This window comes from Trichoplusia ni, chromosome 14, assembly GCF_003590095.1.
Source record: "Trichoplusia ni isolate ovarian cell line Hi5 chromosome 14, tn1, whole genome shotgun sequence".
Classification (NCBI taxonomy): domain Eukaryota; kingdom Metazoa; phylum Arthropoda; class Insecta; order Lepidoptera; family Noctuidae; genus Trichoplusia; species Trichoplusia ni.
In genome coordinates, this window is record NC_039491.1 from 2,959,984 (window position 1) to 2,985,925 (window position 25,942).

The 25,942-nt window shown below is 34.4% G+C and overlaps 1 protein-coding gene across 2 annotated transcripts in view; it reads left to right on the forward strand.

Annotated features, from left to right (window-relative positions):
- The window catches only part of LOC113500683, a 70,771-nt gene that overhangs the window by 23,640 nt on the left and 21,189 nt on the right, over window positions 1–25,942 (forward strand). Inside the window, exons 1-2 of one of the 2 annotated variants that reach the window (XM_026881552.1) lie at window positions 8,983–9,985; window positions 19,781–19,873. In XM_026881552.1, coding sequence (XP_026737353.1) covers window positions 9,935–9,985; window positions 19,781–19,873 — 144 coding nt within the window. In that variant the 5' untranslated portion in view covers window positions 8,983–9,934. Of the gene's footprint in view, window positions 1–8,982; window positions 9,986–19,780; window positions 19,874–25,942 lie in introns of those variants that run through there. The other variant, XM_026881548.1, reaches the window with a different exon arrangement.

Genomic DNA, 25,942 nt, shown 5'->3' on the forward strand with positions numbered 1-25,942 from the left:
AAGTAGCACTTTGCAGCAAAATTCGAAATAGTTACCGCGACCACACAAAGGGCAAGGAAAAGAAGGAAATTGCGGGGGTTTAATCAGTAAAACTCTGACACACATTTTGCTCAAACTAAAGCGGGAGGACTCATTGATGCTTGATGCTTTTTCATCCGGAAAAAGCAAAAGCATTAGTGTCGGCGTTCAAATAGACTAAAAATTTGTCTGTCAATTCTATTTTAAAAATTAGGTGAAGCATATGACATTTATCGCACTCATTTATATAAGATCTTGCGGTTCCTTCGCTCCCACGGTTGGGCATTTGAATAGCTCCCATATTGTGGGTCATTTTTATTGCATTTCTAATAAGCTGTTACGAGTGCAACCGTCATGGTTCACGATTTAATTGTTTTTCTTACATTGTCTTTGACTGTTCTTGAAAATATCTTTTGATATGCAAGAAAGTACGGTACAATTGTTGCAATAACTCAACATACATTTTTAAATGCTGATTATGCAAATTTTCTAATTTTGATAAATGCAAGTTTATTAATCGAATATTAGCACTGCTTATGCAGTTTACAAAAATCGTTTATTGTATTGATATATTTTATCCAACCAAAGTTTTAATATGTAATTCGCCAAATACAAATTTCGCCTTTGTTTTGAATAAATAAATAAAACCAGTGGATCAGCTACTGACTAACCCTGTTTCCCTAATTTAAACTCTCTCATCCATACAAACATAAGTTAAGCGCAATTTCACGACAATTTGTCCAAACCGTCTTCGTGTGTGTCCGGAAATGATAAAAACTATCTTCTATAATATCCAACTTCCTTTCATCTTCCCAAAATAAAACGGAAAAGGCATAATATCAAAATAATTACGAAATAATGTATAACGGTAACAATTTCATTGTTGGCACTCCGTAATGAATAGTGTGAAAGTTGAAGACACGGACAATATTGAAATGGCTATTGAAATAATGATGCTAATTTAATTGTCTTGTTAATTTGTGTTTCTCTTTGTTTGATTGTTGGTTTGGTGTGAAATGATATCATTATTTCTGATTAAGTTTATTTACTCTTCACAACCTTATTATATGTTACGGCGGTGTAACTTTCGCAAAAAATGTAGTTTCTGCGTATTTTTCCCGAAATCAGCCAATTCTGAAAAATGACAAGACTTGGCGGTTTATCCAGAATGTCTTTCTAGTTTCTCTTCAAGTACAGTTGATATTCTATAAGAAGTGTCAAATAAATAGTGTATCATCGCCACGGTGTGTTAATTACATGGTGTTACGGTTGATTACCTAGAATAGCCCGGCGACCCCACGGTTGGCCCCTACTTAAAGCATATTATTCGGTCTGTCAGTCGTTTGGACACACTTACACCGCTTCAACTTTGTCGTACGACACTATGCTTCAATGCTTTCGCTGGTTTTGTGTATTTAAATACCGTTTATGTATCAGTACATTGAGTTCTTCAGTATACAACTGGAAAGTTCTAGCGGTACTCTGATAAGACATTTTCAGTTGCCAGTTTCTGATACACAATTTCTAATATATCTATTTTTAATATAGACATTGTGTAACTATGTACATTGAAGGTATCTTTTGATTTGTCAATGTTGTTAAATAAGGAGTTTTTTGCTTAGCTTCTCCTCAAGTCCAGTTTGATTGTTTTTTCCTAATGTAGATCTTTGCCTAATGTAGACCAATAGCAGTCCTCAGTACTTACAGACTGTCTGGCTGTACTCATATAGGTCGTAGATGGAATGGCCTCCTTTGTACTATACAAAGATAAATGACTCACAAACCGCTTTCAAGACAGACAGATACAGTTTGTAATGACGTAACTGGCAGTACATAACATTGGCACATTTCGGTTGCGCGCACTGAACGCTTCCTGACCGTCTTCAAGGATATGCACTCCTGTGACCAATTCACGATAAAAAACCGCCATTGTTCGAATATAGACCATTGTAATGCTCTGTCGTAACTCGCTCACGGTAACACTGTACTGACATTTACAACTCCGAATTTTAGGAAACAGTTAAGTATCGGGAATGTTTTTTTGTGATTTGATACTAAAACGTAATTGGACACATTTCAGTGTTTTGTGTACCTACTCTATTATTACGAGTATTTACAAGCTTAATTAACATCACAAAAGAATTTCGAGATTACTGACATTATTGAAATGAAAATCAAATTGTTTAAAAAAAAATCTTTAAAAGTCCCGTTAACATCCAAAAATAATGATGTTATTAAAGTGTAACAATCAACAAGTTTTTTCTATGCGATATCTAAGAATCGCGTTAATCTCATGATCAGAATAGTCAGAATAGCGAGGGCGGGTCTTAGCCGCCAAGACGTGTGGGAAAGCCAGCCGAGCTTGACCGGCGACCAGCCATGCTCCGGGTAACGATCTAATTACAACACCTGACAGGTGCCCGGTCAAAGGTTGAACAATTGAGCCCTTGAATTACAGGTTATTCTCGTACTCTGCAATAAGGAAGCAAGGAACTGGTAGTCAACCATACATGGGTACGTCTGAAAAGGACATGCGGTATGCAATTTAATTGTTTTCTAAGTCGGCAGTATCTTAGTGATTGGTCTTCGAGATTCTTGACGCAAAAGGATAATTATCTGTTTACTTGTTCGCACGGCCATTTTTAGAAAATTTTCAAATGTTTTTAAATACCAGCCTGTAAACATCCCATTTCTGGGAAAGGTATCCCATGTAGAGAAGGGCAGATATGTAGATTTAGATTCAATCTTAAAATGTATTTCAATCAAAACTTTTCGGTTAGAGTTTTTAATGACAATACAATTTAGAATACTACCCGTAGTGTTGTTTACGTAGCTACCATGTGAACTTGATCATGGAAAAAGCAATTTATGCAATCCAATTCAATAAATAAGATGTTCCGTCCTTTGTTTCCCGACTTAAATGGTAACGAAGCAATTTATTTCCAATATACCCAGTTCGAAATTGAAAGTCTCGTAGAACAATTGTATCAATTTATGGAAGTAGTAGTGGGATAACTGTGGGATCGCGGTTGCTTCAAGCTTCCCGCTTGCTCTGAAACTATTACAATGTTGCGGTGGCTATGTTTACTAACATTTAGGTAAGTTTGTTATAACAGAGTAACACCTAGTTAAACCTATCTATGTCTGTTTTTGACCTCATCAACTTCATCAACTTCTATGGAACTATAATAAAGGAGTTTTTTTTGACCTGTTTGAATTTTAAAGTTCGTCAAAGTTGAAGTTACGTATGTTATGCAAACTCTATCGTGATTTTATTGGACAAATCTCTCTATGTAACTCTAATCAACTCAAGGACTATGTAACACACATGGCATCAGTGCAAAGTTCTGTAATACCATTACAACTGGGCTTGGCTTTTGTTTACGTCCAAAGGCCGGTTTAGACAGATTTCTCCAAATTCGGATGTGGGCTTCAAGGCGAAATTTTCGCCTTTAAAAAAGTTTTCTATGACGAAACTTATGTCGCATATCGGTAACAGTTTCCTAATATGTCTTATGCGTATCAGACGTCGTTTGCTCCCACGGGTCGGCGCCTGCGCACCCAGCCACGCTCTACGACGTGTGATCACCGTGAGAAGTTATACGCCAGTCGCGGATGGCAGATTTCATACGAATACAATTTTTTATTCGTAATATCGTATAAAAAAAATGTAATGAGCGTGATTTCACATTTGTTGATTATTAAAAATTTGCTTTAGTAGATTACTCTATGCTATTAAACGTTGAATGAGTTAACTAGCTACCCTTATAGTCAGAAAGCTAAAGTTTTATTTTTAGAGAATTTTTTACCTTTCATATTAAGTTATATATTTATTTTTTGATAAGAGTTGCCAGTTTTTTCGGTAGAGCAGGAGGCAGAAATTATTATTTTAGAAGTTTGTTGTAAAGTACTATTTTGGTAATAAGCTACTGGAACTCTCTATTACATCTCAAAATGCCTGACACCCAATTATGCCGTTACAAACAAATACATGTTTGTTTAGATACTCTAGTTTTATAACTCCATTCCATCCAATTAACTGTAATAAAGCATAAAAACAATAGCACCGAATAGTTTTTAATAAATTGATCATTGAGGCTGAGATAGACACTCAGATGGCTATAAAATGCAAATGAGACAGCCGTCGAATATAATTTGGCTGTTAACCCGTTGGTTCGCCGTAAACACGAGATTGGAAACTATAAAACTCGCTAAAGTTTCGGAGAGCCATTTGTAAGACGGCCATGTGTGGTCACTTAAAGTGCCGGTTTTTGAGGAGTGGGCCAAGATTGTGGGACGTCCAAGGGAAACTAAGATAGATAGTGTTGTCCCAAAACCAGTCGGGCCTACTTGGATTAGAAACCTCGTGCGATATGCTCGTCGATCCAGTTTAAACTCATCTTTCATGTAAATTGATACCGTGATATGTTTATTTATGTATCAGTTATTTAGGCTTTGATAGACCAACTATTTTATGTGATATTTGAATAATATCTACATTATATGAGATATGTGAAATTGGAAACAAGACCTTAGTAGTTCATCGTTAACGTTGAATTTAATAAAATGATTACAAAACGTGTGGTGGTCTAGTTGTAGAAGTGTCTATCTTCGAAGCATGATGTTGTTCGATATTTCGTATCTTGTTTTAAATAAGTATAAGTTCAAGCGACGCAAGGGGTGGTCAATAAAAAAAACATATTTCTTGTTCAAAAGTTGTTTGGAAGATGTCATTATCTATGAGACTGCCATTATCATTGCACTGTTTGCGTATGTATAGGTATTGTTATTCGTATAGCGTACTATGAGAGAATTTTATGTACCTACATACTCTACACATTATTTTTTTTACAAGTTCTTAGTTTCAAAAGTTTGAATCTCATTAAATTATTGGTGTTTATTACAAAAACGTGGCAGGTGAATGACGTAAACGTTTAGATGGGACTCCATTAATAAAGAATAAAAAAGTTTTATGGCTTGACAGTGATTTTTATATCACTTTTAACAAGTTCGTAAATAAAATATTAGAATTTTTATTGTAAAATATTTGTCTATTGTTTGAAACGATGTCACATAAATATGTATAAGCGAAATCAAAATCTAAGGGTTTGTTGCGAAAGTTTTTTAGATAAAATTGTAGTAAACGATATTAAGTAGGTACTTAATATTGCTAGTTATGTTGGCAGTGCTTTGCATGGTATTACAAACTTATACAGTTCGTTCCACCCGTCTGAGTGCCCCAAGTGTTGCGGGTTTGTGAATGGCGCTGTCGTGGGAATCGCGTGCAGTTTCGACGTAGTAGCACCCGCATGTAACAACTTAGCTCTAGTGCTTGTAACAGTCTGGAAAGTTTACTAATCTGGGAAACATAGAGAACAATGGCCGACTCACGGGTTATTGGAAACCGATTGTCGACGACTTGATTATACTGGCTCAGATATCATAGCTTTATTCGAAGATAATTTCAAATAAAAAAGGATTAATCACAAGTCTTTTAAATAATATTAGATGTTTCGTAAATCTTTTGCTAATGTCTGTCATTTGAAAGTGCCTAGTTAAAGATAAAAAAGTAACGCAGTGCTGCAAATTATTGCTCGTGTAAACCGGCAGGCGCTCTGCAATCGCAGTATTCTCAGATTCTTTTCTTTTGATTAACAGTTTTGCCTTTTATTTTGATGTGTGTACTGTTATTTTAATACTTCTTAAATATTTTATACGTAATCATCAATTTACTTACTTAACCTCGATAAAGTCAAAGTAACGAATGTATGTATCTTTAAAACTTTACACACCTCACAAAGTCATTCTTCACTTCGTGAAACATTATTATATTCCATAGTAGGACATAATATCTATGTCCTGCTATATTTGGCCATGTCTTTAACGGTAAACATCAGCTTTTTGAACGAAGTGGTCATTTCCTCTTAGCACAAAACTCGTTTGATCTTACTACGACCTACTACAAGATCAACAGTTTGTGGAATACATAAACCCAACCTTCTTTTTATAGCTTAAGTGTATGGTGTTAGAGTTCATATTTCTCTGATGAAAATAAATTACATGTGAGTAAGAGAGATAAGTATACGTTTGTATAGTACTACTACTACAAAAATTACAAACTAAACCGGTTAGGGGTGTTGTAATATTATCTTCTACGATGTATGGGCATTAATAAATACTCAAATGAACGTTTCTTATTTTATCGGACAGTTACTCCGAGAGAAAGAGGCTTTAGTGTCAGAAAAGTAATGAACTGAACACTTTGTTTTTCACTGAACACAGTAATTAGACGTAACACCTCTTGATTTTTTTTCTAACTGGCATGTATGTGTGATTAGAAATTATTATCCGACATAAATATGAACTTCCCACAACAGTACTTAAAATAAGTGGTTTTCTTCTTATTCTGTATTTCGTTTTTATTATTTCTGACTAAACACCAACCTAGCCATCTGAATTACTATCAGCACATCTTTACGCTTTACAATCGCAATACGAACCTTGTTTTTTTATTCTCTATCTCAATTTATTGTATTCAAGTATGTGACATGTATTTTATTGAGATTATTTTTTCTGTAAACCCTATATAAACGCGTGATTTTAACTTATATGGCCTCACTTCACCTCTCGAAATAACATTGTTACAGTTGAGGAAGCAAGATAGAGCACTACAGTTATAGAGCGGTATCTCTCTTTAACAAGTCTAAAATTCTTATATTATAAGACGGTGGTAGCGGTAGTCTAATATGACCGCCTAACTAATTATAAAGAAGCTTCTAAAGGATTAGATCCTTATCTCCGCTTTTTAAATTACGTTTCATGCTTCCAATAGCCATTAAGTCGATCGCCTCGTAATAAGATTACGATAGCTTTTGTCAGGGATGAATAGGGAAGTGGAAGGTTGTGTTTTGTTTGGGGCTGTTGTTGTTTTACGATGAAATATTTTGGTTTCAAGAAAAAAGAGTGTTATTATGTATCTTCAACTAGCTAGCGATTAGTTTTTAAACAGTCTATATCAGGGAAATTCTTTGGAAAGAAGATAATCCTAGAATGATTATAGTGTTTTAATATAAATACCTTTTAACTCCTTTTAACCTTTACCTTTTAACTCAAAGAATGTATTCCATTAAAAAGTCTGTTATTAGATACCGTATCAATAAAGACTTACATTTAAAGGTAAGCGTTTAAATAAGAATCTAAAACGGTATATACTTATACTGGCTGTAGTAAAACTCATTACACGTAGAATTCAAATTACTTACGCGAGGTTTTACATATAAGAAACAAATGACGCTCGTCTGCCGGATCGTTAATACAGGCAGCTAATTATAGGCCGAAGGCTGGTTAAATGTTGTCATCTCGTGAGCAATCCCTCCAGCATTCCTTGATGCCAGGAATGTGTGCGTCATCAGCATTATTATGGTTTAATAACGTATGGCTTCATCGTTTTTTTGGCTGTGAGGCTGTAGGATGCGTTTTGTTAGTGATTGTTAATAAGATTGAAATTGATAGATAGGTTTTTTAGATTGATTGGTAGTTTGCTAACTGCCTAAAATATTTGTACGAAGGGCTATGTTATGAAAATCAATTTGCCCTTGGACGTGTATTGAGCTAACAACGAACGCCTTTGAAACTACTGGAATATTATCAAAGTACACGAATACGATATGAAAACAAAAAGAGGTTTCTCTCAATCTCATTAAAATGATAACCAATAAACACTTTTTATAAAACTAGTTTCGTATTTCAACAGGCCATTACACCTTCAATTTCTTGAGTCAAAATAATAGTTGGGTCCGTCGTCACGCCGGCTATATTCTATTTCTCACCTTACTAAACGAGACAGGAGTATATAATTGGGCCAGACTGCCCACTACGCAATTACTACGGAATGGAATAAGTAATACTTGGCTTAGACCAGTCAAGCCGCTCACTGTTCGGAAACTCGACGCTTTTTATTTTTTATTTTTATCGATTCTCTCCTAAAGGTAAGATTACTGACGTAAAAGGAGGCGTAATTTGTTGTACCAAAATAAACGGCTGAATGTTGTTCTCGAAAGATATACTGATATGTTCTTAAGTTTTGTCATTTATAGGTGCGCCTCGTGGTCTTTACCACTTCAGGATATTCAAGGGTTGTAGCTTTGTAATGTGTTTTTAAGTATATTAATGGATGCATACAGTTAGGTGCGCGGTTTGATCAGATAACCGGACTATTAAACAACTATTAACCTACTTTACTCGGGATGATTAGTAAGAAATCTAAATTGGACTATGTTTCCAGACTTTATCATATATCCAAACCCTTTAAGCTAACGATTATAGAAAAGAACCTTCTTTAGGGGCCAAAACATTGTTCAAAATTTCAAAGTACGCACTCCTGCTATTTAGAATATAACAAAGCAGTGTATAACTGTGACCGCACGTGCGCTAAAACAAAGGGAACCTGAGACCTTTGTGCTCAGGCCTCAGCACAACAGATACATGTCGCCACAGTAAGGCACCGAGGTGTTGCGCCACCGGCGCGGCGGCGGTGTGCCGCTAATATCTATACACGGACACACCTACAAATTGTATTGATAAAGCAAGATTGTCAAACAACGGGAAATTGAGGACACGACAAAATGTATCGACGATTTGTTCTGCAGTTCGCCGTAGTTGTAACTTGAATTTTCAGCTGAAACCGGTAAACTGGTGTGGATAGGTTCAAAACTTTATATATTTAGACTGAAGTCGTATAATTGGTAGTTAGTACTTAGTCGTATCATATTTTTTCAATCGTCAATATTGGTCAAAGTTAGCTGTCCAACTCGGATCGGACATCAAATAAGAAAGGGTATCACAATACTTAAGGTCAATTATTATCATCGCTTATTCTTATAGGGAGATGCAAAGGTCAGTGCAAAGCTAGATCAAAATTGATGAGACCAGTAACGTTAGACACACATCTAAGAAAATAAATTACACATGTGCAGGTCAAAGTGAAATAGGCAAACGTCGTAAAGAACTTGTACGAGTACACAATTAGTTACACTAACCGTTATTACTACGAGTTGTTTACTACAATTTCTTACGAAAAAATGTGCGTGCTTACAACATGCGTGAATAGGAAATATTCTTAGGAATCGACAGATAACGTGTTACAAAAGATTACGTATACAAGGTGTGTTATTAGCGATTATATTTTTTATATCGTTTTCAATCACTTATCCCGCTGTGCAGACGAAACTCCCTCGCGTTCGAACCTTTTTTATACGGACACCTGCTTTTAAAAGAATAAAAAAATAAGAACAGGTAAGGATGGTATATTATTTTTTGGCTCAACACGGCTTCGCGCCTTTTTGTTATCATGTTTTGGTACAGGTGATATTCGAAGGCATATTTAATAGAATTTCAATTCAAGTTATGCATTTTACGTAGATATGCATATTTAAAAATAGAAAGATATTAAGGAAAATTCAAGAAGGGTTTTCTTGAATCTTTCGAAAAATATTCTTGCACAAAAACATAATAACGATACTTTATAAGGAATGCCACTTCCCATCGTATTCCTTGATAAGTTTATAATAACAACAATTTCTGTCATCATTATTAAAGGCATCCCGTGCGTGGTTCTATAAAACAAGATGGCGGATGAGGCTTTAAAATCCTGATCAGATTAGTTCCCGCCGTAGCCGCGCGGGTCGCTGTGTGTTTAGTTCCGTACTACGCCGCGGGGCGTAGTGGCGCTAGCGTGGCGCTGCGGCGGCGTGTGCGCGGCTCTACAGTACACTCCCACGTACGATCTCTCGTTGTAAACATCGCGCGTGTCTTGTTTCGTATCAATGGACTAAAGACTAAAGGATTGTTATCATGTTTTCTATGAAAGTGGTGTTTTGAACTGTGTTGCATGTGAACAGGATTACAAGGATTTATTATGACGAAGGCTAAGATAACGCGAAGCAGCGCTCTGTACCACAGCGCGAAGGTGAGCCCTTAACTAATTGTTGATATCGATGTTATATTATTTGGAATAATGTTTTCAATTAGCTCTACAATACGTAACTCATACATGAAGTCACATACATTTTATAGAGTTAAGTTTTCTACATAAGCGTGTTATTTATGTAAATAAACGGTACCTAAACTAACTACACAACAAACTGCATTTAAATATAGCTACTTATAGTAAATACTTTCGAAGTTCTAAAGTTTAACGTATAAAGCATTCAAATCTCTTCGTTATATATTTCGTGTTGTGCTTGTATGGAGAGCGATTCATTCGGGTCCGGTTTCTGGACGTTCGTCGTGAATCTTGATCCCTCCCGCCTTCCCTCGAAGCCTCCGTGCTTCCAATTTAAAATATTGCAGCGTTTAACATAGTATATAATGGAAACAGATAAATTGTAGAGTTTTTAATGCATTTTAGAAGTTTGTTTTGGTTTAGTTAGTGCTGCATGATATGATGATAGAGTAGCTTTGTTAACTTCATGTTATTGGAGAATACTAATTACATGTTAATAATGAGCATTTTAAGATAACTCTATTAAGCAGAAGGAAGCAATTATTAAATTCTGAGTAACAAATTTTTCCTTCATTCATGGCAACTTTTGTCTTGTCCTTAAAACAAATTATCCCAACAATGCAACATTTAAAACATAAACAAAAAGTTGTCTCAACTCTTTCCGTATACTGTAGCCCAACGCTTCAAATAAAAGACATCAACGCACTCGAACAAAAGAGACAACAATACTTTAAAGGCGCTTTTGTGCATGCGCAAGGGGGACGGATATATACCTGTGTTTATAGTTATACTTATTTATTTGTATGTATATAATTATGCTGGGATTTTGTATAGAGGTACAGGTAGGCTGCACGGATGGTCGATCTCCCCACTTTTAAAAGGGATGCTCTATAATGGGGTTTATTTTGACCGTATGTAAAATGTACAGGCATTTAAGCCTTGGGGTCTTTCGTTTCGGACAGTGAGTGCTAATGTTGCGTGAATGGAACAATTCTTTAACTTATTCTCTGATAGATTTGGGAATTTCTGTGTGGGAATATTCGTAATGATGAGTGGAAGTTAACAATGTTTCATTTTAATATGTAACGGATTACGGTTGTTGTTACCTTTTCAAATTGTAAAACAATTATTTGCAGTATGATTGGAATTGCGTGTGAAGCATATGTATGAATGGTTGATACTAACAATTGGTTTTATAGTCGGTATGACGAACGAAAACCTTGCAGTAGAGATTAAAAGATTAAAATACTTCTTGAAAAAGGTCAATGACGAAGTAGGTTCTACTTAATCTCTTACAACTCGTATAGTGCAAGACTAATCTGTAAATACTTGATTTGTATTTAATGAATACTTAGATAATAATTTCTGGCGATTTCAAAAAAGTAAATTGGCCGAGATGTGTGAGGTTCTCGGAAATTGAGCGCACGTTCGTCTCAATCTACCGACCGGTTCCGGGCCGGTACGTTTTACACCCTCTCATACGAATATCACCTTTAATTTTCAAATGTAAAGTCCAATTTGGTATGTAGTAGGCAGGCCTTATATAGGTACTTTTACATATCACTTTTTAATGCTCAATCATCTCAATATATTAATAACAGTACAGGCTGTTGGTAGTAAATTATAGAATAACTGCTAATCAAATCATGGCATACGAGATTCGACCGTGAAATTTGTGTGATTAGGTTCCAATTAAGTTTGTTTTTATATAGTTTTTCTTACACTATAGAGCAAGTTGCTATCCGTACCGGCCAATTGCCTTATTAGAGGCTTCTCTTGCATAAAGATATTTTAATTCTAAATTTAGAGTCTGTTTCGGCATCTTGTTCTCTTCATCATGTTTTCTTGTAGTACCTAATAAATTATTGTCGGCTATAAAACAATTAAAAAAGACAGTAACTACATAAAAAGACCTTCTACTACATTTAGTGGTCATTAGATCTCATTTCTTATTAAAGTTAAGCTGCACTTTCATTCAATTTACGATCACACGAGAAAGTCCCTACTATATAACTAGTAGCTAACAAAAACGGATCCCATTAGAAAATTAAAGGAATATTCAATCTAGTAACTGCATACAACTCATTTTGAACATAAGAGCAAGTACTAAACGATCTGAACAAGGTAATCTGATACTCGTTAGTCTAGCAGTAATACTCGAGTACAAGACTATAGTTGATCGCGTTGACGATAACAATCGTAGAAAGTAAATTTCACTGTCTACGTCACAATGCAATGTGTATCTAGTATATTTATCATTATATATGCGAACTTGTGCCTCTATTGCTTGAAAAGGTATGTAGGTAGATTGATGGTTTGTATACGGACGGTATGGTGTAAAATTTTAGATGATCACAGTGTAGTTATGTCTACCCAGTAGATAAAGAGGTTTGTTTAGATTTTGAAAGACGGAGAAAATACAAGATATTGCCTGCCTGAAGTTTCAGAAAAACGAATACAAATTCAAAAGCATTGGGATGGAAAAACCATTTAGCGTACTACAGGACTAATAGCTACGTTATTAAAAGGTCCTTATGCGCGATGACCTCTAAAACTGGAACTTTTTGTTAAGGTTTTGTAAAGTCTAAGACGCGAGACGTGCCTAAATGTCTGTCATTCGCAACTTTACATATTCAATTGATAGATACAGCATTAAACATAACGACGATTTTATACTTAGTATTCAGCCTCATGTATAAAACTGTTCATAATATGGTAAATTTTTCAAACCAATAACATAATTGAAAATTAATAGTCGTGCAATAAATAAGTAGAATATTTACATTATTCATGAAAAAACAAGGAAGTCATATTTAACCCAGCTTAGGTATTAAACTGCAATAAGAACTGGTATCACTGGTATGTATCTGGTTCTACACATAAATCTGAGTAATAACAGACAGATTCCTTCTAAGAATTTTATAAACAATTGATTGCGAGAAAAATCTAAAGAATAAACTATATCACTCATGGCGATTGTATAATAATGTTTATGAATAGTCATTATTCAATAAGATCACGTTTATAAGATTGTTATGACATATATCATCGGCGCCACAGTAGAGAACTGTTATGATTGGCGAGATTCAATCATGTTGTCATAGATTCCGTGACAATCCATGATTGTCCGTGTTACTCCGTGACTCACACTCACGTCACGGTACAGTCGCCGCCTAGATACGCTCGTCACATACCTGTAGCTCCTAATTAACTCTTAATTAGACCGCAACATGCTAATTCCGTGACTTACCGGTAAAGCTAGCATAAGACACAAATCTACACTCTAGTAATGTAAATTTGTACAGTCAGCAATAAATTAAATGAAATCATTTGTTCTGTAAGTAATATGTCTTCACTTGTGTTTTTTTGCCTAAAAACTGTTTAAAAAAAACAGCAATGCAAAAATAACAAGAAAGATTAACACTGAAATATTTTATTCGATTATTTATTTTAAATGACCTTTTTAAGTAGCTAATAAGCAAGTGTTCGTTGTATTTTGCTCCCGACTGTACAATATTTCTAAATTAGGAATTTAAATCATTTGTTCGTAGACTAATCAGTTGTGTTAATCAGAATAAGCAGGTTTAGTTCTAATGATGGTAGTTTAGTGAGTTTTGATTTATTGCTTCCAGAGTTTTAGAATTCATATTACGCAAGTCTTAGATATTAAGTATTTAATATATTTTAAGCATTCTGAAGCCTTTATTCTGAACTCAGTATTTGTTTGCTTCAACGAGATATAATTCGAATGGTTTGTTGATGTTTCGTCATGTTTTGTTTTAAACACAGACGTTTGTCCGGCAGTGGACCTCAATAGGCTTATTTTTTATTAACACATCCATAATCAACGAAGCGTGCATCAGACTTACATTTCAAATGCAATATTTTCAATAACAGCTCTATTTAATGTGTTATCGATTTTAAACACATGTTGGTTTACACGTATCGCTTAACGAAATGAGCAATCAAACGCGTTTGCTCAAATTATTAATACGTTGTAGTGTAGTGGGTGAGTCGCTTCCGTGGGGGAAGTGCACCGGCTATATTTTGATTTAAATACAACTTCCGCTCAACGATTGCCGATAGCGCCCACTTGATGCCCAATGCGCATTTAAAGGATAAAAATAAAACGTTTGATTTTATTATTTTAATTTTAAATTATATTGACGATAGCTTTATATAGAGTCGGTTTTGTCGTGATTTGTAATGTTTTTGTTTTAGAACAATGGTTTTCCTAAAACGATTAGAGTTAGAATGAGGGAATTCTCTGGATTCGAATATTATCCTTGCCTCTTTGTAATAGGTATATGGTATGCTATGGTAATTCTGTATACAGAAAATTAAACTAATTTACTTATTACGAACATAATTATACAATAATCATAAAAAGTAATTTTCGCTTATTAAACCAGCATCTAAGTAACCACAAAGAGGCGTATAATAAAATCTAGATAAACCACAGTTATAATAAGCATACAGACAGATTATAAGTCGATTAAAGAGTTGTAGTAAATCGTGCGAGCTGGCGGCTTCCCACGCGAGCCATGGAGCGTCAAATCGTGGTTTTTACTTGTAATATTATTCAATACATGTCCGACGCATCACTGCCCTCCCCTCTAATGTAATGTACGTCATGTAAAAACGTGTACTAATTGACCCTCTCTATTTCACATTTCTTTTGAATCATAATTATCACGTTCTTAGATTACTTTGTACTAATCAGTTTGCAAGCGGTTGGTTTGTTTTTATGTAAGTCCCAGCTTTCAGCCTAAGCACAGTGATTGTTTCATCAGACTTATCTGAGAGACTTTACAACTAGAACGAAGATAAAAACTAACTGTGATGTATGCGTAGCCTGTAAGTAATCGGGAAATTTCGGACAGCTTCGTATTCTGTCGGGCATACAGCAAGAACTAACTCTTAAGTAATTGATGATTTAAAATGTTTGTTTATACTTTTCAATAAATTCGAATAACAAAGGCAGCATTACAGCTAAGGGCGTTTTTTGCAATGCGTTATTTTTTTGCATACGTTTGTTAAATTTTAAGATATTCAGCATTCTGTACTACTTCTGTCGGCCTAAATGTAAAGTATCATAATGTGTACTGAACCATATTCTTTAAAGAACGTCTTACGCATTTATTTAGTTCTCTGTATTTATAGGTAACAATTTGCGTGTTATTCATAACATGTAGGTCAAACGTGCAATAATAAATAAACTGTAAATAAACAATCATAAAACGTGTCGATAAAATATTATCTTAAACACATTTTGTTGTGATCGTAACGTTGCAGATCATTGACCTATATTTTAAATATAATTTAATGATATATGTACTTTGGAAAAAGTAATATATTGAAATGTTACGGTAGAAATATTATATTACCTTCTCATACCTAATTATTAACCCACGGCTAGACAAAGGCTTTTAAAACATTTTTTTTTGTTTCACTCAGACGCAGCTTCGATCAAATCTATGACATGGGCTCAGATTTTAATCATAACTGCGTTATAACGAAAATAAAATTCTGCAAAAATGTTATATAGCTTTGAATTCATTTTAATATTTCTTACGAATCAATATTACATTTAAATAGTGATAGAAAACTGTCAAACACCCTAGAGTCAGTCAAAAAATATTAATGGGAGGAACATTTAGGTGTCACTTCATGGTCCATTATTCTTCGTCGCTTTGATAATACTGAGTGAAAAAATCAATTTAAGAGAGTGCTCCAATTTATCAAAGTCGTTGAAACAGTTCCCATTCCGAAGCTTCCGATTTAGTATTCAAGACCTACTGCACTTAAAAAATTTCAAACGAATTTATTAAATAGTTTTTAGCTACAAAGGTAGGTATTTCCGATTTACCGCCTATTTGACAAAGTTTACTATGTATGTTTCCTATGTATTAATTTGTATTGTATATATTTTTACTGCAACACTTATACTTACACTTTTTTATCCTGGATGACGTCACGTCTTAACGGAGTTAGGTGTCAGCCATTTCTGCTTCACAATTTTCGAATATTGTAAAGCTTAGAAATTGTAAAGCGATCAATAGTTTTTTTACATTATACGTCAAATACATTATCTGTAATTTAACAACTTATTTCTATTACAAACAGTTATAAGTTCTTACGTCCTTTGATCTCTCAATGCGCAGGCGCAGCGTCCCGTTATACGTCGTCATACGTAACTTGTTAGTCTCTAAACAGACAGCAAACATAACGACACTCTGTAGAAAACTATGCAAAAGATTTTAAACCTTAATTTTTCAACAATAAAGTTATAATTCGTATAATAAGAAGTCTGCCAATTTATGATTACGTACTTACGTGTGAAGAATGAAATTGCATTTCGTTTTTATTCATAGCTTCCTAATTGTATTATTAAAATTTAACGTTTGGACAAATACATCCTAATGATGTGGCTTACCTTGTCTCTCTTCCACAACTGCAATATTCTTATTTCAGGATTTAATTAGCCCACTGATCTTTCTATGTAACGATAAGGTTGAATTGACAATATAAACCTGTGCTTTGACATTTAATAAATCTTTCTTCAGCACAAGGGTTTCTTCACTTCTTAGAATATTGCTCAAATACGCTTTCAACAACTTAGAGTATCTAAAATCTCCACTTCGATTCTCCAAACCTTATCTTAAACAATAAACAATGACAAATCCGTTGTTCCGAAGACCATCGTTATCTGCGACAGAACGACTCTACTTCCATTAGTAAGAAATTTTATCTGTTTGTCACGAGCTTTACTTAAATTAGGCTGTGCACACACGGACCGGCAGTCACTTAACATCGACCTCCGAAGATATTCTTCCCTAAGGCCAGTGTGAAACCATCCTTAGTGGGTTGTTTGTTCAAGAACAGTGCCTTTATTGCTTATTTGAGATGCTTTTATAGAAATACAAGGGAATCTTCACGTTCTTAGTAATTCCTTACGCAAACATGCACTATTTCGTGACGTAGATACGGCTTTGTTATAGATAAACTTATGTAAACTACTGATAAAGCTTTGTAGAATATTCGTGACGTTCGAGAACAAGCTTTTTGTATTCGCTGCGGATTTTTGCAGTGTCTATAAATATGGCGTCGATGGTAATAAGTTCATTACATATTCCGCTGTTGTCGCTATAAACTAGTTCAAATGCAGTGGTTACTAACTACATAAGTGGTTTATATGTCGCCAGTAACAGTTAGTTACGTGACTGAGAAAAATCTCCATTAATCTGCCGCTAGTTGTGTACTAAGCTCATTTCGCGGAACATTACACTGTCGGCGCGCACCGCGCATGCGCCACTTGTCCATCTCACATCTGTCATCCTTCCTCCTTATTTTTTCACCTTCCTGTTTCTGCTATCCTGGTACAATATTAAAGGGATTCACAAAGTTTTACAAGGTTAAGCGCGTACTTTATAAAAATTGTTTAATTAAAATTAGTTATTTAACTTTATTTTTGGATTTCTCGTACACGTGCTATTTATTAAGCATAATGAGACACCTCTTATGGTAATTTAGTACCTACTTGCATGTTAATAACTAGCCAAAGTATGATCGAATAAAACATTGATACGGATAAAAATAACAAATGACGACTTCGAACGATTCCAAGATACAAAATAAAACAAGAATATTACTGAGAGCATTCAACATCTGCCCGGACAGGCTGAATGCACCTGCCTTTGCGCGGCTCTGCCGAAAACCAGCGCGAAAAACTACCCGCCGCGGCGTATCGCTCATTATAATAACAGGTGAGGTTATGGCAAACCTAGAACCTAACTGTACACAAACACGATAATTGCATACATACAACATATTACTATAAATTCTGTAGTAAACTATTTTCTTATCGTACGTAATTGGAATAATGAGTGTTTTTGCCTAGCTTAATATTTACTACGCAAGGTGTGTGTAACTTTAACAATTTGTACAATATTTTGATGGATAATACCAATAAGGTGGTGACTGGTGATAGACAGTAATGACACCTATACATAAATGCAAACTTGATGTAAATATTGTCTTTATAAATATCGATCTAAATGCATGGAAGCAAAATGGCTGCTGTGTGACATTTAGTATTTACCCTTTAGAAACTGGTCTATAAAATCGTGGAGTCGTAATTCTTGTTATTAAATCGTAACAAAAATTAGGTAGCGATGACATAGCCGTGCATTAAATGTTTGATGTGGGCGGCGCAGGAAGTGTGTTGGCGTTTGCCCATTATCATGTAACCGATACGTGCATCAATTATCTTAAATAGTATCGATGATTTGAGCAATATCACGACTATCTTGTATGGTCCGGTTTTTATTGATTAGGAGTATCATCTCTTCCCAATTTATTAAATAGTATCTTCTAAGTACGACTCTAGATAATAAAACAGTAACCTAGGCTGCATATTTATATATTTAGACATTTTTCGTTTACAACATCTAAATTTATGCTTCATCGATCAGCATTATAGTATACCAGTAGCACTGTCTAATCTACAATGCTGTTGGTATTATAGAAATACATTGACAGTATTTAGCTCTTTGAATTTACGATGATCAATGATGTATAGCGATTATCCAAAGCCTTTATAATCGGCAAGTGCTAGCGACACATGTTGCTGACACCTGACGCTTGCCACGTGCACCTAACGAATACTTTATTATCAACATCTGGTACCTTTAACCCACCCAAGTAAACGTGCTCACCGTTAAAGATGTCTATTTTCATTTGACTTTGAAAATGTACTACAGATAATTTTGATTTCTTAAGCTTATTATAAAGAGATATGTTATATTGTCGATTTGATCTTGTTACAAAATTTTTATTCTGAAACTTGTTTTAAAAACTGGTTAACCTAGTTTTGGTATTAAATTTAAATCTAATATAGGTTTTAGGTGACATCTTATTTTAATATTAATTAGTATATATTAATTAGTATCCTAAATTATGGCTTTTAACATTTATAAAATGTAAGCATATGAAGATTCAGTAACTTTGTGTCAGACTAAAGTTTGTGTTTACTTCTTTGCCAATATATTTACTATAGCAATAAATTATTTTAATGAGTATTATAAGCTGTTTCTATCAGTTCTTAAGTAGTTCATTTAAGTAAATTTTCATATAATTATGGACTTCGTTAAACAGTCTAGTGTTGCCTATTGCACCTGCTTTGTGCATGTGCCCGACTCACTACCATAGTAGAAAACTAATTAGCCTATTAACCAATATTTATTAGTTTATCAGTTGATATGATTTCAGTGAAAAACAGTGCCTGTACCTGAAATATACAAATTTGTAGCCGTAAAGAGCCTTTGCAAGCTAATATCTTAGTATCAAGAACAGCTTCTGATATTTCTATTTTTATGGAGGTGTAATAGGAAACGATAACTTACATTCAATTAAAAGCAGTATGTCGAGCAATTAAATAGTTATCATGAATCGTGAATTTAACTAACAAGACCAGGAAAATATAATGGTTTTAATATAAATAACAAGCTAGTTAGTTCATAATAAATAAAGCTTCGGATAAATATAGTCTTCTTTTAAAATAAAAAATTAATTGATCAACGTGTGTAATATACCTGACTCTAGGCAAAAATTAATAAACTAAAAATAGGTTTCAATTATTTATTCCGTGTAATAATCGTCCACGCGCTACACAGCTGTGCAGTGTGCAATAAGACTACTGCTGTTTACCGTGTTATTCAATTATATATATATTTATATGTTTGTCCTTCTGTTTGACAGGTGCTATGGCATCTGGATATATTCCGGCGCAGCTTCCGCGAGCTCACAGGCCACGCTTGCCTTGGACCGTCCTGCATTTTTTGCGCCCTAAAGGTAAGAACAATTACTTCACTCTTTAACTTCATACATCTGCTGCAAATGAATTTAACTCGAAATATCGGCGCTTAAGCCTACGATAATTAAGTTAATCATCAATTATTTGAGAATTCCAGTTACGAGGTATAAATTGGTAGCAAAAAAATCCATTCCTCGTATACGCGTAATTCATTGCAAGTTGTGTTACACAATTTGCTTAGTAGTTAGTACATAGAGTAGGTATTACAAGATAAGTTCTCGTTGCAGAAAGCGCAAAAGCCTTTCTCATAAAACAACGGCGTGTTTTTGTTGCGCAACGACTGGTACTCAACATAGAAACATGAGGCTTTGACCACTCAAAACTACTCGAAGTACTTTTAACAAAGCGAAAGAACAACAGAGTAGGTACAGAGTACGGAGTAACCTCGGCGGTTGCCCGCCAGACAAACGTGACCTTTTGGGAACAATAGAATCTCTTCAAAGCCTGATTCGAAACGAAATCTCGGAGCTTTCGATGCGTAAATACAAAGTCATGTTTAATATAAACCTTCTTTTCATACAGACATGTGACTTTTTACATGCGAATACGAGTTTGTGATGGTACGCTAATTTGTTTGTTCGCAAATTAATACGAACTTCTCGGAATACAGAACTGTGATTTCTTATGATGTAATTAGGCTTTTAGGCTTAAAATAGCTTCGACACGAGCTGAGATTCACGGGTACATAGGGTTAATTTACTAGACTGGACTGACTGGTTTCCATAGAATGTCTGCAGCCTCCCGCCAGCGCCAGCGTTGTGATTTAGCTGCTTACCCAGTTTATTCTTGTTAACTGCAGATTGGCCCTGTGCCTGAGATAGTTTTATGGCCCTTTGTCCTGCAATCCGGGCTATCCGACTTCCTATCAATTTATGCCGCATTTATTGGAGAGCTTTTTTTTCTTTTTGACATGAATAAAATAACATGTAGTAATTTAAGTAGGTAATATTTTAAATTTTTGACCATAATAAAAACGTACATTCTAAAAAGACTGTCTATTCTGTGAAGATGGATTCGATAGATATTGATTCCGATTAAAAGTAATAGAATTGACATGCATTGTTACTAGAGCAACACTTTCTACTACGTACGATACATTTGTTTGTATTTGGTACCGACAAAAGTAGCAGCCAGCGTGCGCACGCGCCGCGGGGCCGTTACAATTCCATTTTCAAACTCGTTTGAAGTTGGCGCGCTTTTCAACCAATCAGGAAGGTTGTGAGTTCGTAGAACTCTTAGCCTCTGCCGTGATTGGTCGCCGTTGTGGCGCCAAGCACACTTAGTTACTCCTTTCTTTCGAACACAACGACACATTCGTTTTTCGAATTTGAATTTAAACTGCGCTACGATAGATTAAAGGCTGTTTGGTGCGTCTATACCCAATTAATTAGAAGAAAATAGTTTTTACCAAAATCTTAATCATGATATCGTTCTTTATTAAAAGGTGCAAAATAAATTAAAATAATTTCCTCAATCTCTAATCTACCTACTTTATAAATCATCAGAAAAAGTGAATGGTGAGGACTACAGAAGTTTTGTTAATAATAATCTATGATCTATGAGTTTTAGCTATAGATACTTAATGTCATTGATTAATTGTTTTTCAACAACAATACCCCGAACTGCTTCTGTATAGTTCATTAAATAATATTTAACAAACGTTCTTATTCTTAAATGATAAATCTTATAATTAAATCAGCTATGAAGTTTGAACTAGCTACCTATCGCCCACGGCACTTTTTACTCTCGTGTCGTGGGTGAAAATTAATATGCTTCGCCTAATTATAAACTTGTTTGTGACCACGTTATACCAATAAAAAGTAAATATTCAAATGTATTTCTTGGGATTAAGTAAAAAAAAATATACGTGAGGTTAGGAAAATGTCAAACAAATGGCTGTAACTGTTCTTTTTATAGAAGTTTGAATATTAAATTCTCGGAAGATGTCAATAAAGTTGGTTCCAATATCGTACTACCGTAAACAATTTGTTTCATCGTAAAGATGTTTTGAAGTTACGCAATACTTGAATTACGTCTTCAAATAACGGTATTATGGCAATAGTATAGCTAATGAATGGGTGCAAGGTCCATAGCGATAAAAATTGAATTTGTTTTACGGGACTACGAATGCGAATCCAACCTTAACGTTGCTTTTGAAAATAACCAACTAAACTAGACCTCCACTAGTACAAATAATGGAAACATTTCTCTTCACCAATTCAAAGTGAAAGGCGACTCCAAGGGTCTAGGATTTTTTGCTGAATATCCAAAAGATTGGAAAACAAAATAATTGCTCTATCATGCAGAGAAGTCCCATTAAAATCAATTAACAGTTTATTGATAATCTATTTAAATGTTTGTGTTATTTAAGAGGTTAGGTGAAATCAATCTAACTGGTTTAATTGTCTAAATGTATAAAGAAATCGTGCTTCGAAGTCTGGAATACATGATTAAAAGTTTGTTATACAAGTTAATATTGTTTTTACACGGAGCAAAATTGTCGTGAGACTTGTGAAGTAGAACAGCGATGGATATGGGTACATCTAGAAGACAATGAGTGCGCAGTCTCTAGTTACAACCGGCAATTAAAACTTTTACTTCAGCTTTCATATAACGGCCTAACGTCAGTATTTCACACAGATTTACATAGCCTACATGAATATTGTTCGTTTAGTACATGGAAAATAGGAAAATAAATAGAAGTGCCTCTAAGCAGCCGTAGTAAGCATCAGTGATTCTCGTCGCGTTACGTTAACTGTCAAAAACGTAAAATATTAATCATTTTGCTCAGTTGTTTAGTTCCCTCATGCTAGTAATACATTTAAGTGTAAATCGTTTAAAATTTGTCAAAATATATGTCGAGTTCCACCTGGTCATCATCTCTTAGACGTAACTTAAGCACGTAGAATAAATGCCTCTTCCACATATAGATCGCTTAGTCTAGTTACTTCTGACTGTACCTACTTTAGTGTGTAATCCGATTAATATCGTTGCAAGATTCCGCCGTAATGGGTGTCAAATTAGATACAGAACGAATACAGAAGAAACAAAAACTCTTTGGTATCAAACGCTTACTGAATCGAATCAATTGCGTTTAGTGACCGATTCTTGATAGACACAAGAAACTTCTTTTGTAATTACATTAGCTGACAGAACTCGATATGGGTCAATTAAAGTATAACTTTAACTATGTAAAATCAGCAAGAAAAGCATGAACAAAATCAGTTTACAAAAAAAATAGTGTTTTTGACATCCCCCGCCACACAAAGATTTAAAAGAAATTACTTAGTGCAAGAGTCGTATACAAAAACGGAATAGTCTATTTTGTCTTGTAACATGTAATGTACTTGTATTGCATTTTCTTACGTTAAGATAATTAGCAATATCTGTGTTCTTCAATTCTCGTTGCTGACTATACCTAACACTCTATTTTCAGAAACCATAGCAATCAACGAGCAAGGTTTATTGTTTCTACATCTCGAAACGTTCATTTCGAAACAAACTTAAGTAGGAAAGTGTCAATATATTTTCCCTAACTAATGTATAATGAGTTGAATATTACGAGGTATATGTATAATATATGGTATGCAGGCACAGCGCTAGGCCATGATCTGGGCACGTTTTGTGGGAGAGTGTCGCAGTATTACGTGCCTCTAGCTGAGCACAAACTGGGGCAGACAACCACTAAGATAATATTACAACAACACTATACTATACTTGAAGTTTCGTTTTTAAATCGTTTGAAAACATAGCCCTGTTTGGCTTGCATAGATCAATCAAAACGTCGATTAAGTAGGTACCACAGGCACCAAGCGGTCAGGGTCAAATAGAGTTGAAATTAAAAGCTTATTAGTTACAGTTATATAAAGCATAGTTCTTTGTAATTATGTCTATCAATATTCACGAAATTAAATCTGTCAAATTAGAAATTGGCAAAGGTTCTTTATAATTACTGCTTTGTAGACGCTGGCTAAGCTTAAGGACATGCCAAGGGGTATTATTAACTACCTTTTAATTGTAATCTTTAACAACTCCACTAAAAGGTTCAAGTGAGAATCTTCTTGTATATCGGGTATAAATGACAGTAACATGTCAAGTGTATGTTTTGCAATAATAGCGATCTCTTTCCTCCCACACAAAAGCTCTTATGCGCTCAAGACTCTGCCCACACGTTTCTCTATATAAATTTTGTTTTAAATATTTTATGAAACAATAATGGCTGTCGCTCATACCAGTAATAATATCATGTTGAGTTTAAATCTGCAATTCAATGGCTGTTGATCTCAGCACAAGCATTGGAATGACGTAATTCTCCGTGTTATACCAATTGTTTCAATACACATTTTTCTCATGTATCGATAAAATAATAAAATAAATTAATTCATAATACGAATTATGCAAATGCCTTTTGTTTTGTAGAGCAATTGTCATTATGAAAAAAAAAAACAATAGAGGAACTACAGTTTACTACATTTTTATGATTAAATTAGGTCGTAAGATCCATTCAGTTGTGCGGCCTTATTGCAATATAATTGGCTCTACAATAAAATCGTAGCTGAAATTGCCGGTCGAAGGGCTGACGAAGGCTTTATGTAATGATTGGAGAGTGCACACAATTTCTGTGTTTTTTTTTGTTTTTCATTCTCACAATGAGTCCAAATTCTTAGTATTATTAATGTTAGCAACCATAGAAATCGAAATAATAAGGTTACCTTATTTACCTTATTATTTAGATTTCTATGTTAGCAACACATTTGCTTGACATTCCAGTCTTCGAAATATTCAAATACTTAGGTTAAGTAGATATTATTTTGTTTTACTTAGTACCTACCTGTTCAGGCAGCTATAAGTATACCTCTTTGGATTTAAGTTTATCTACTTTAACTTCGAGTTCAATCTCATACTCATATACAGACTATAGATAGACATAATATTTGTCAGAATTCACTAAACGATTAAACGTGTTCACTAAATAAGAAATACGTATGTATGTATTAGCAACACTATTACAAATACACGTTTCAATTAACTCGCGCAATAATATCTTAATCAAAGCCGATCGTGATGATCAATAATTGAAAACACAAACTTTTGAATCAATATTTATTTACCGTTGTGGAAAAGAGACGGAACTCTACGCCATATAGCGCTGTCACGCTCCCACAAGTACTAGCAGATCGCACAAGGCTAAGTAGTATAGTGAGGTGCCATCATTTCATGGAACTCACGAAGTAAGTATCTGTCATTCCATTGTTGTAACTGATACCCTGATACCTCTACTGCACAATGCACAGGATGTGAGCAGGTAGAGTACGTACCGTTTTTTTCGCAATAGTAAACAATAAAATCGTTTATTTGAAAAAAAGAATAGTTTTTCTTTTTAAGAAAACAAATTTAAGTTACGTAAATTTGACCAGTGTCATTATTCTAATATATGACACTAGTGGTACTGCAGTAATCTTTAGGTTGAATTAATGTTTGTATATTTCTTTGGTCAGAGTCAAAGGTTATAGAAAGTAAATAGCCTTTGACCTACAAATATGGTAGAGTTGAAATTATGTTGAAGCTTTTAATATTCTAACGGTTTTTCAGTTTCGATTTGTAAGAAATCCTGTATATGGTCACGTAAATTGATGTTAAGACTTGCTTTTATATTTCTCGCTACTATCCGCCCCCATTTTTCATGAAATTGATTTAATATAAGTTTACTATGTCTTTACTTTTGCCTAAGTTTCCAGAAATATATGTATTATAAGTACAATCACTTGTACTAAGGCGTGATATCCTAATAATAATAAATTCGTGTTTTGTGTAAAACCTAGTTAGTATCAACTAGGATAAAAAATCTGCGCGGCACATTAAAAGCTATTAGCTGCACGTTTCAACCAGTAAAGAGTTTTTACTCTTATCTTTAGTATAAAAAAAAACAATTCAACGTTTGAATTTTAGTCGCAAGACTACTGGCTGGTAAATTCGAATTATAAAAAAAGTCCGCGGCTTAAGCGATGACATGGTGCGTTAGTTTCACTACACTTTGCTTGGCTCCC